This window comes from Anabrus simplex, chromosome 1, assembly GCF_040414725.1.
Source record: "Anabrus simplex isolate iqAnaSimp1 chromosome 1, ASM4041472v1, whole genome shotgun sequence".
Lineage (NCBI taxonomy): Eukaryota > Metazoa > Arthropoda > Insecta > Orthoptera > Tettigoniidae > Anabrus > Anabrus simplex.
Genome location: NC_090265.1, coordinates 547,465,872 through 547,479,169, shown reverse-complemented (window position 1 = coordinate 547,479,169; position 13,298 = coordinate 547,465,872). Strand labels below are relative to the sequence as shown.

Here is a 13,298-nt window from a genome sequence, read left to right as displayed (position 1 = left end):
AGAATAACGGAACTGCACAAACTCTCTCTAGAATCAGCAATGACAATATTCCATGCAACAATAAGTCCGATCATAACATATGGGATTGAAATAATCTGGGAAAATCTATCACCATGGAGAAAGTCAAAGCAAGATACCTGAAGAGAACTTTATGTCTCCCAATGAACACACAATCAAGACTCGTATATGTACTAGCAAAGGAAACATCTTACATCGAGAACCTGAGATATAAACACTCACTACCAACCACACGCCAATACACGCAAATTCTTGAAGAAAGGAGAAGGAAATGCGAAGAAATATGGCCAGAACTCTACACAACTGACGCCATGATGGAGAGGAAATGGGCCGGCACATACCAGGAGCTACGACATGTAGTAACAAGGTTGGCTATACATGGGTTCCACCCCAAACTCTGTGCGACGGCGCACTACCACGAAGTAAAAGAAGACTGCGAGTGCACGCTATGTGGTAAAAGATGTGAGCGGTATCACATAGAGGTATGCAGGAAAAGAACCAAAACAGTGACTGAGTACAGTAAAGAGACCTAATTATAATATCTTAATATCACCAACTGCTGTATAAGGAATTTCCATGTATTAATGTATTAAATGTAAATGTACCAATTGGCCATTCGGCTGCAATAAAATTTCATTTCAATAAGATCGAATAAGATGTTTTTCAAAACTGATGTTGAAGTTATGCTTTGTGCCAAATAATATTCAACAGTTGATAATAATTTTTATGAATATTTGGCTGTGCTAATTTTCCTCTTGTTTTACAATTAACCAAATATGCTATAGGAAAGTTTGTGTTTACTTCTGAAGCAATTAAAGCAACTTTACATACTAAGCATGTTAAGAATTTTGAATAGTGTCTGGCTACAAATCCTGAGATATAATAAATAATGCACTCTACAACTTCAACCATGCCATAAGCATTTTCAATTGGGTCATTGCATTCCCATGATTCTTCACTGATTAAATTTTAGAGTTTCTTTTTAAGATCAGCAACACCAGTATTGTCTTTGTATATGGAAGTTTTTTTTTCTCAAATCTTCCAATATTATACAGAGGCTGCCAATAAAATGTATACACATTTCAAGCAAAGAAAAAACTGTGTTAACATTAATGAAGCTGAATTCATACAAACAGAAAATGATGAGCAACTAATCAGGTACACTTCGACTTTTCCAGTTTTCCAGTTACAACAGTTGCTCAAAATGCCCACCATCGGCATTGATCACTTAACTATGGTTAACTACCAATCGAGCAGCATTTGCTAAAGTTTCCTCAGCGAATACAGCACATGCTGTTTCAAATTCTTCCTGAAGTACTGCCAGTGAGACTGGTTTTTTATGGTATACAACATCCTTAAGAGTTCCCCTTAGATAGAAATCCAACAGAGTTAGATTCGGAGAATGCAGTGGAAACTCAACTGGATCTCTTCGTCCTATCCAGTGCCCTGGAAGATTGTCATCAAAGTACGCATGGACATCTCGGTAGTAATGTGGTGGTGCACCATCCTGTTGGAAGTAAAATTCCTCATTTCCATGGAGTATGCAAATGGTGGGTAAGACTGATGTGCAGATACACTTGGTCAGTTACAGTTCCTTCAAAAAAGAATGGTCCAATTAGACCCCTAGATGACAACCCACACCAAACATTAATTCCAGTTAAATTAACAGACTTTTCCACAGAAACATGTGGATTGTTCAACACCAGTAGATGCAGTTATGCCAGTTAACAGTTCCATTTAACTTAAATTGTGCCTCATCGGACCAAACGACTTTCCCTATGAAGGCCCCATCCTCTTGCACCATATTCCAAAATCACTCATTCTCCGATCACTGTCATCTTCATTTAATGCAAGCAAAATTCTTTCAACATTGCTGTTTTAATAATATGGCGTACGCTGGTTCTGCTAATCCCAGTCTCACACGCATATTGCTCTGTCGATTTCTGCGATGAGTGCTCAAAGCATTCCAAAACCATAGCTGAAGACGCAGGGCTTGTTGCTGTGCAAGGTCTCCCAGATGTGCCCTTGTGAACATCGCATACGATACCATGAGTCTCAAATTTCTCTCCAATGTATGCAATTGTCACTCACGTTGGCGTTTCCGTTCTATACACGTCTTCATTGCCAATGAACTTCAAAAAGTTCTCAATTTTCCAGTACCACTTCAAAATTACTTTCCACTCTTCAAACCATAATCTTGGCTCCATTTTGTTGCTAGCATAATGTCATGCGAGTCACATCTGTTTACAGAACATCATACGATAATCTTTGCTTCATTTGTTCATTGTTGCCTGTCGCGGAGCAAAACTAGCATAATGTACCCGCGCCTTTTACTCAATCTTCTACCAGTGACGCTCCTCGCGGCTAATATTGTAGATTCTACACAACAATTCAACACAATCTTTTGTCTGAATGCAATAGCAATGCAATGCAATACAGTAGCATGAACTGGCACGGTATATGGCACGCAGCAGAGAAAATACCCACGTGCGAGTTGAATTTCACATTAATTCACTTGACATGAAGTAAATGCCTAATTTTATACGTATACCTATGTAAAAATACAGTACATCTGTTTACAGAACATCATGCTACACATTAATGTTGTTTCTTCGGTCTAAAGCGTGTATACATTTTATTGGCACCATCTGTATATAGAGAAAATCGTGTTTCACGGTTTCCAAATTTAGGTGGCTTTGTAGAATTTACACAAAAAGCATTGTATATCATTGCAAAAATGTTAGCATTGTTGGATAATCATTTTGTCCACTGACAGCTCTAATGGATCTTGGTTAAATTTTGCTGAGAGTACATAACCAAAATCACAGGAATGAAGCAAATGTTGACATTGACGTTGTTGACGTTAGTGTTACTGTTAACCCCTATGCCCTGCTTTGTGTCAAAAAAAAATTATGTTCATATATTCTTCCTGTAGAGAGCTCATTTTCCCAAGAATTAAACCTCGCTAGTCCTCTCTCTAATTGCCGAGCTGAGTAGCTCAGGCGGTACAACTCAAGTTGGCAGGTTCGATCCCGGCTCAGTCCGGTGGTATTTGACGCTGCTCAAATTATTCAGCGCCGTGTCCCTAATTTTGGCATGTTAAAACATTTTTGTGGGAGAAATTTCTCGCACCATGGCGTCTCCGAAAACTGAAAACATTGTTAGTGGGACGTAAAAACCAATAACACTCATTACTTTCTCTAAAGTATAAAAATCCTGGCTGTATATCTTTATCTATTCTGCTGGAAATTTCCTATTTATTGCATCAAATAAACTATTTCTCATTAAAGTAAATTCAGTAGTTCCTTTGTTTTGTTCGAACTCCCTAACATTTCTTCTGGAATAATATTTAAGATGCATTACTAAATAGTTGAAACATGCACTTTTCTTTTTTTCTTTTTTTCAGGCAAATAAGGATAAATATGCAAAGAAGTTAGCTTGGGACACACCCACGGATGAAGAGGACGTTGTATATTGGCTGCAAACATATTCTCATAATCTGTCTATTTTATATGAAGATAGTATTTATAATAAGACATAAATGACAGCTAAGATAACAAATAATTCAGAGTACTCATAAAAAAGAGGTATGCGTAGCAGGATGGTACACGAAACAATCAAACAATCATCATGTCATCACACTACATTACACATCCGCTGGCTATAAGCGGCCCACAGCTGGAGCTGATATCTCGCGGATTTTTGTGAAACTAGGTACAATATCAGAACACACTTGTTCGACAGAAGAGGCGACTTGTTTCCTCGCCAGTCTATCTTACACCGTGGTTTCCTTCAAGACTGAAGCAATGCTACTACTCATAAGAGGCATACTGTAATACATTGAACTGAACTTACTTGTGATGCTAACGAGAAGTTGGGTCCCGGTGAGCGCTTCTTGTTTGGTGCAGGAGGAGTGTTGTTAGCTGCTCCACCTGACTGCGATCCTTTCCTTTTCCGCCGCTTGTTAGCTGGCCGCTGCGACTCTGTACACATACAATCATAGGCGACAATCGAAGATTTAATGCAAACGCACTTTCATTTTTGCCAAACAATCAAAATCAAACAGAAGAAAGTAGGCCCTAAACCTTACTATCTTAGAGAGTACTACAACAGAGAAAAAACACAGATGGAAAAACAACAACTCACTAATAAAACAAAACACTGACACCACATACTAAAGAAAGAAAATCATATGATCGAGAATGTTTGGTTGTTTCTTTTATGATGGAAAAGAAAATAAGTTTTTAACTAGAAATCTCTATTTCTCATATTTTATTTTTTGCTGGAAAGATGTTATTTTCCATACGTGTTTATCTCCTCACACTGCATTATACTCTTTTCTTAGATTCTCTTCTACAGTATTCATTTGTAAAGGTACTCAAAATAAAGTGCTCTACATTAAACAAATCCTCATTTAATAGCCATAAATCTACTTGTCAGGATTTTATGACAGGCACAAAACAATATATTACAATACAGTTAGAGTAAGATTGATAGAAAGAAAATGAGAAGCAAGAATCTACCTCTCTAGGAAGTAACTCATCTGACATGTTATGTAGCTTCTTAAAGGTCCCAAGTAAGAGTTTATGTGTATAACAGTACCAGCTTTCCAAGCTAAGCATAAAAGGACTTGCTCCATAACAGATTGGAAAACTGAAGAGGAGTGATCAGAGACCAGTGGCTTTTACCGACTTTCCCAATGTTGATGATTCCAAAATTCCCACACATTTTCTCAAGTATAAGGATTCAATAGTTTTCCACTTCAAATTTTAAAATACCCATCCAAATTCCTGTAATTGCCATCAATTCTCAACCAACGACTAATAACAATAATTAATTTACAAAGGATTCCAACTGCACAAAACAATATGGTATTTCACTCTTGTGGCAAGTCAAAACTGAAAGCAACTGAACATATGAGCATACATGTCTTCCGATTTGATTTACAACAACAACAACAACAAAAATGACTCCAGAACATTTAATTAATCGAATGCGACACAAAAGAGTAACAAAGTGTTTAACCCTGGAGAGGTTGCGTCAAGGTCTTTTCAACCGGGTTCAGAGATAAATGTTTATAGTACTTAACGTAGTGGGGCACTAGCTTCCATCCCCTCAGTACCTTACATTGGACCCGTCCACTATCAGTGTGCGTAAAGAATTCAACCCTCATGCTCCTCAGTTTCAGCCTGAGTGTATTGCTTGATGGACCTGGTCTAAAACTCCTTGCGCGCCCCATTACGTATGTGTGTTTATGACTTTAGTTTTACTTTTTTTTTTTTAATATACCAATAATATGTCAGTTTTGTTTGATTATTGTGTAAAATAGTGCCTTCGTATATAGTGAAGTCCAACGCATCATGGATAGAAACAGGGAAAGAGAAATCGAAAGACTTATAAAGAGCATTACTCAGTTTCACGCACAAGTAACCATTGGCTAATGACTTTCTTTTTTACTATCTTGAACATAACTAGAATTAATTCATATATTATTTACAAGCATGTGAAAGGTTAACATTCAAAGGTGTCATTATTTGAAAGATGTAACCAACAACTATGCGTGAGATATTTGCAAGACCGGTATTCAAACTCTCCCAACAGAGCTAAAAAAGGTTGATGGTGATGATAATGCTTGTTTAAAGGGGGCTAACATCTAGGTCATCGGCCCCTAATGGTATGAAATGAGATGAAAAGGAATGACAAATTAAAAGTCCAAAATCCTCTGCTGACCAGAATTTAAAACGTGAGCAAGAAGAATGAATGGATGAATATGAATTTAAAACAATCAGTGGATCCGCAATGCCCTCACATTCACAGAGACTGACGTAAATCAATAGTATTACTGACTAAGGGAATGCTTCTATGGCATAATACTGAATCGATGATACTTGTAGTCGAAAGGAGTACAAAATCCAAATCATCGGTCCCTCATAATGGTACATATCACTAAGAAAGTAGAACCATGGTATCTGTCATGTTGCGGTACTAATCAAGAGTAGCATAGACTCGCGGTATTCCACACATTATGGTACTACTCACAGGTAATGAAATTCGCACATGTAATACAGACCTATGGTGTTTCGCACATTGCAGCGTCATTTACATGCAATGCAAAACCTACGATGTTCATCACATATGTGTACTAACCACAGGGACCCACACTATCCTGTGGTGTTCCTCATATAGTGGGTACTAATCATAGGCAAGCCAGAACTGTGGTGTCACTCCTAAAGTGGTATTAATCACAGGTACTGTAAAAGCCGGCAATGCACTCTGTAGCTACTAATCACAAACCTATTTTGTACCTAACATAATGGTACTACGCGCAAGTAAAAGCGACCCATGGTGTTTCCCATGTGGTGGTACTAATCACAAATAGTTTTATGGTTCTAATACAATCATCACCTGGTCACCCCTTTTAGTCGCCTCTTACGACAGGCAGGGGATACTGTGGGTGTATTCTTCGCCTGTGTCCCCCACCCACAGCCCTCTGCAGCTCCACAAGAATTAGAAGGGCCTGGAAGATGCACCTAACGCAATAGAAAAAAATAACCAACAGAAAAACCAAGACTAGATGCCATGTATGCCAGTGACATATCTACAAAGAAAACTCGACAGTGACATGTGTTCACTGCAGTATGGAAAGTCAAGAATCTAGTGTCCGGGCGAGTTGTCCGTGCGGTTAAGGGCGCGCCGCTGTGAGCTTGCATCCGGGAGATAGTGGGTTCGAACCCCATTGTTGGCAGCCCTGAAGATGGTTTTCTGTGGTTTCCTATTTTCACACCAGGCAAATGCTGGGGCTGTACCTTAATTAAGGCCACGGACGCTTCCTTCACACTCCTAGCACTTCCCTATCCCATTGTCGCCATAAGACCTATCTGTGTCTGTGCGACATAAAGCAACTAGGATTCTAGTGATGAAGTAAGAATGAACATCAATTGTTTTTCATCCATTTTTTGTATTTTTAAAATACCTTTGAACATTAATTACAAGTTCGTGCAAAATTATTTACTGGTTCTGTAACATTAAAAATAGTTTTTGCTTAATTTGTGCTATTTTTCATGACACGGTCTAAAACACTGTGTGCGCCTCCTCATGGGATTATTTTAACGTGCCCTCTCAAGGGTTAAGAAAGTAAATATACATGAAAAATTGTACATCAGTTAGTACTTGGGGCAAAAGACATTTAAAACTATAAAAGACATTAAAAATTTTGTAAGTCATCTACTATGGTAAAATAGCACTATGTAGTAGAGATTCTCTGTGGCCATAAAATGCCTGTTTACCTCAAGTCTCAAACTTACAGGACTGTGGTGAGACTTGTGTTGTTGTATGGGACAGAACATTGGCCAATTTTTAGAAAACATGAACGAAGGTCGATGTAACAGAAATGAGGATGCTACGCTGGTCATTAGGTTGTACCAGACTTGACCACATACGAAAGTTTAGAGAAAAGTTTGGTGTACCCCTATACTGGATAAAATGCAGAAAATCACCTATAATGACACGGCCACATAGTCCGGAGTGCCAACATTTCTGCTGTTAAAAATGTGCTCAACGAATGGTCAAAGTCAGAGTGACAGTTGATGTTGTTGAGGATTGTCTGAAGTGGCAAAGTGGTGTGCAGTATAGAAGACTGTTATGCGGGACAAATGCTAAGAAGCACTGTGTGGGTACAGTACTGTCATCAATTGTTAAGGAAACTGCTTGAAAAGTTAATTCCAAGATTCAGTGTCCAGTTTAAAACCTATCATCAAAACGACATGAGCTTCAAATGAAAGTGTACCAGAAACAAAGAAATATAATTATATCTACAATGTAACAACGCCTATCGATTCACCACATAAAATGCTTCAATTTTTGGGCAGGCAATATTGATATACCATAGTCCTAGCAGCTGGAAAAAAATGTATTATTATTATTATTATTATTATTATTATTATTATTATTATTATTATTAACTTTATTGGCCACATTGGACTACTTCAGTCATTTCACATTCACTTTATCTTTGAAGGTTGTACTGTTTGGTTTTTGGATCTGGCCAGTACTTTTTCATTTGTTCTGACCATTATTTTCTCAATTTTTCTGAAATTGCTTAGCCCTTCACATTTTTGGAGTCCCATGTGGTCAGCTCCATGGCTAAATTGTTAGCGTGCTGGCCTTTGGTCACAAGGGTCCTGGGCTCAATTCCCGGCAGGGTCGGGCATATTAACCACTATTGGTTAATTCTGCTGGCACGGGGACTGGGTGTATGTGTCGACTTCATCATCATTTCATCCTTATCACGACGTGCAGGTCACCTGCGGAAGTCAAGTCAAGAAAGACCTGCATCTGGCAAGCGAAACTTGTCCTCGGAAACTCCCGGCACCAGAAGCCACACGCCATTTCATTTCAGTATGACAATATCATCAGGTGGACTGCTCTACATTGATCCACCAAGGTAACAATGAGAGAGAGAAAATCAATGTGTCTTCCACGCTACATAAATATTATCTTTCTGAGCCAAGGTTGAACGTTAAGGATAGTCACCCCTATATGTCTAAGAAACTTGCAATTTAATGTGACAATGCAGTGTCTTACTGAAGTGTAAATGCACAATGAAAGACAGATCACAAATCAATGAACAGTCTGAGGTTATGAGAGAGAAGATCCAAGGTAATTTTGAAGAGCAATACTTCTACAGTATGGAATCTGTTAAATGTAAACAAAAACAAAATACTCAGCACTGTAGCAAAAGGAAACATACTTTACCTAGGCAGTGTACAAAAAAATATAGCAAAGATATAATAAAATATTTTAACATATCCTCATCAATCATACAAGGAGAAGAGTCTAGTGCAGGTAGTGCTAGACTGGCAAGTGGAAGAAACTTAGAAGTCTTCAATAGATTATTATGCATCTAGATCCTTTCTTGCTGTTTGGAGATCTTGCACCAGTTTATTCTGTCATTAACCAATTCTGCCTTCACCTGTATACTCTAGTATCATCTTAAACTGGCAACTTCTTCTTTTAGACTTGTGATGTAGAATTTTTCTTTATTTTTTAACACCTCCCTCTCTTGACCCTTTGTGCATGTTCCTATTACTGTATCCTTCAACTTCCTGTTCTTGATTAATATTTGTAGACCTGTATATTCCCTAATCAGTATTTGGTATAAATTAAGCTCATTGGATTTCTCCTTGTGTTTTCCTATCTGTTCCTTGGCTTCTATTACCTGTATAAACCCTATCTCTTCTGTCCCTCTCCTTTATTTTATTTATCCAGCTTTCTTGTTATCCTACATTTTCTACATTAATCTCCGGCTCCATAGCTAAATGGTTATCGTGCTGGCCTTTGGTCACAGGGGTCCCGGGTTCGATTCCCGGCAGGGTCGGATATTTTAACCATCATTGGTTAATTTTGCTGGCACGGCGACTGGATATGTGTGTCCTCTTCATCATCATTTCATCCTCATCACGACACGCAGGTCGCCTACGGGTGTCAAATCAAAAGACCTGCACCTGGCGAGCCGAACATGTCCTCGGACACTCCCGGCACTAAAAGCCATATTTCATTTCATTTCTACATTAATCAGTAAGCTCTCAAGAATGTCCCTCTTAAAAAGGGCTTGTTGACAACCTAGAAGGAATAGCTCTGGTAGAACCGAAGTGCATTTACAATTCAGTAAGACACTGCTTTGTCACATTAAATTGCAAGTTTCTTAGACATATAGAGGTGACTATCCTTAAAGTTCTGGTAGAAGATCCATCTAGATGTGTTCAAGCCCACCACTGGAAACTATGAAGATGGTTCCCTATTTTTTTTATTTTTATTTTTTTTTGTTTACACACCAGGCAAAGGCTATACCTTAATTAAGACCACAGTCACTTCCTTTCCTGCTCTAGCCCTTTCTTCTACTATCATTGCCAAAAACCTATCCGAGTTAGAGCAATGCTAAAACTACCAGCAAACAATAGCCGGCAGGAAAGAAAGATGTGGGTTTGCCTTAAGTTTCTTTGTGCTTTCATATTTCGCCTTGACTCTTCTTTCAGTTATTCCCGCTACCCATAATGGAGTGTCATGTTTATCCTTTGTACATATTCCTACACTGTCTACCCTATCAAACTTCCTGCCCTTCATACTCTCGTTTTACAACCCAGACTGGTATAATATCTGCAATCTGTTTTCCCCTTATCTGTTTGTCCTCTGTTTCTTATCTTTTACCCCCCCCCCCCCCCATATTAATCTTTATCTTTTTACCGCTTCCCTTTTCCTATATTTTTCTTACTTTTTTTATTATCCCATACTTCCACATCAAGACAAGATCTGTCAAGCGTTAAAATCCACCATCCTGATGAAACTGGGAAGGCAAAATGAGCTTGTCGGGTTTGAGAAGAAATAGATATTGAAGCAGTGGGACTGATGTGGAAAGGGCCTATCAAATTCAAGAAAGCAGAATATGAAGATTGTCCTCATACTTTTATGTTTTCATGTTTGTCTCCCCTTTTTTTATTGCTCTCAGTTCGGCTGCTGACCTGTCGCTGGTTTTTCCTATGATGTGCTCAAATTCATGCTCCTATCGATTAAAGATAAATGTCACTTTTAACTTCAAAGGAACTTAATGATGAAAGATAACTACTATCCTAAATAAGATTGCCATTAAGATGAATTGAAAGAACAATCTTGATTATATTTTTTGGCCACAGCATTTGAATACTGATTCATCATCAGGGCCTGGATTTTGTTGACCTAAAAATGCTAAAAACATTACCTATAAAATGACCTCAAAATTCTCAAATAATGCTTTAAAAACTAACCAAACATGACCCTTAAGCACCAACTGTTTATTGTTGAAGACTAAATTTTATACAATATTAGGTATGCACAATATTCATAACTTATTCTTTTTGTAGCTTTCACATTACAATATTTCTAGTCTTTGTTATGAAATCTTGATTTTCCTTACACCATGTAGACTAAAAAAAGAAATGATTTGTAAAGGAAAAGAACTTCCCTATAAAGACACCCAAAACATTGACGTTAACTTTCAATACATAGATAAACTGGTTGTATGATGACATGCTTAAAAATCACCCATAAGAAAAAAACAAACAATTAAAAATGAATATCAATAAACATGTGTTGATGTAATCTGGGGGGCAATGAACAGCATTTGTATATAAGTTAGCAATGTCTACGATACACCAATTAAAAGATGACGTCATCAAAATCCAGGCCATGTTCATCATCCTTCAGCAATTTTTCTTCTAAGAACCTCTTTACGTAGAATTACAAGAGAGGTGAACTTAAAAGAGTTCCAAATATTAAACATTATGATCTAAATAGGAGAGATGATTTAAGAAATGCTGTATTACTGAGCTATGGTAGCAAATCTGCACAGCACAAAAATATTTACATAGAATGAAGACAGAAGTCTGCACAAAGTGAATGCTTTCCCAGATTCAACCTACTTCCAGAATAATTTATCCACAGCGACAAGTATGTACATTATGACCATTATGAAATGAGAAGATGTGCATGTCGGACATTTGGAAGAAAGTATGGTTTGGCATGCAAACCCCCATGCACTCCCAGAAGAACCAGCCAAGAAGGATCTACCTCTCTTACCCGGCGGGGCAACCATCCTCTGCCACTTCTGGAATAGCGTGGTCTTGAGACAGTCACGGGGACTGAGTGCGTAAGCTTTGTGTCGCGACATCAGCTCCTGCATGGGTTCAAGGATCACGCACAGCTGCAACACATGAACACATATGATTTCACTATTGGCAGGCAAACAATAAATGTAGTGAAAGATGTTATTTGCTCTACAGGGTGATTCAACAAGAGTACTGTTCTATTTGGGAGAATCTGCTATGAGCCCTTTTACATTACATGACAATTTACAGTTTTCTTTATAATTTTAGCTGAATTTAGAATATTGGATCTAGGCAGATCTGCACTGTACAATTACCAACATAAAATGTGATCAGCTGAAAATATTCGAAGTACCCAAGTACAGGCAAGGCTGAAAGGAAGGACCACATATCACACAGATTTCTTTTTTAATTAATACACAGAGGTTTATAAATACTTTGCCAAATACAGGGTGCATTTCTGTGCTTTTGGAACAAAAGTTAAATAATAACATCCTCTACAAACTGCCATAAATGTTGCTTGTCATTTAGTTTTTGCTACTAGTTTTATGTCACACTGACTGATAAGAGTTCTCATGGTGACCAGATAGCACAGGCTAGAACTAGGAAAGATTCAATCATGGCCTTCATTAAGTTTCAGCCCCAGCATTTACTCTGTGTGAAAATGGGAATTTTTTTTTTTTAACGTCGCACCGACACGGATAGGTCTTTTGGCGACGATGAGGGAGCAAGGGCCTAGGAGTGGGATGGAAGTGGCCGTGGCCTTAATTAAGGTACAGCCCCAGCATTTGCCTGGTATGAAAATGGGAAATCACATCTCGAGGGTTGTCGACAGTGAGGTTCGAACCCACCATCTTATTACAATAAAACCAAATACTGTAAGTTTATTGGCAAAGTGTGCATTGGACAAGTGCATGTAAATAGTAAGACAAAATATATTTTAAGAAATACCACAGCACAGGATGAGGTAACTAATTTTAATAATAATTCTTCCATACAAGAGTCTGACCAGTTTTTGTATCAAGAAATGTACTTATTTTGTTGAATTTCAATTGTATTAATTTGATTAGAAAATTATATTACATGTAATAACAATAAATATGAAGGGACTGTTTCGAGATTCTGAATAAAAAGCCCTAGTTCATTCATTATTTCAATTTTTCTTTCCTTTTTAGAAATATTCTCCACCACATACAATATAAAACTGCATCCTCCACAACAAACCATAGAAAATGCCACACCACACTTCTTTACAAATGACATAAATCTTCTAAAGGCAGGATGCCCCAGTTTCTTCAAGGCTCTAAAAATGGATGGCTTTATCTTATCTGTTAGAAACCAAAGTATCTCCCTCAAAGCCAGAACTGGACTAGTGGCTGGTTCACCATCTGCAGAAATTCCATAGCTATCAATGCAGAGAATCCCATAGCACACTTGTAGAAAATAAATCCTTGAAACCCAGACTTCTATCATCTGTCTGTATTAAAAGCACACTAGGAAGGCAGACTGAGGTGTACCAGTCAGCAGTGACCTACTCTTTCACCTCTTCGAGTGAAATGGTTGCAGGATGGTCAATTACAGGGAAGAAAGTGGCCTCTTTATTTATTTATTTATTTATTTATTTTTTTGTGCACACTAACGTAC

At 37.9% G+C, this 13,298-nt stretch overlaps 1 protein-coding gene across 1 annotated transcript in view; it reads right to left on the bottom strand.

Moving 5' to 3' along the window:
- Chi (LIM domain-binding protein 2 Chi) overlaps nucleotides 1-13,298 on the bottom strand; it is a 691,542-nt gene that overhangs the window by 10,718 nt on the left and 667,526 nt on the right. Inside the window, exons 8-9 of the mRNA XM_067135525.2 lie at nucleotides 11,629-11,752; nucleotides 3,874-4,001 (exon numbers count right to left, since the gene is read on the bottom strand). Coding sequence (XP_066991626.1) covers nucleotides 3,874-4,001; nucleotides 11,629-11,752 — 252 coding nt within the window. The remainder of the gene's footprint in view (nucleotides 1-3,873; nucleotides 4,002-11,628; nucleotides 11,753-13,298) is intronic.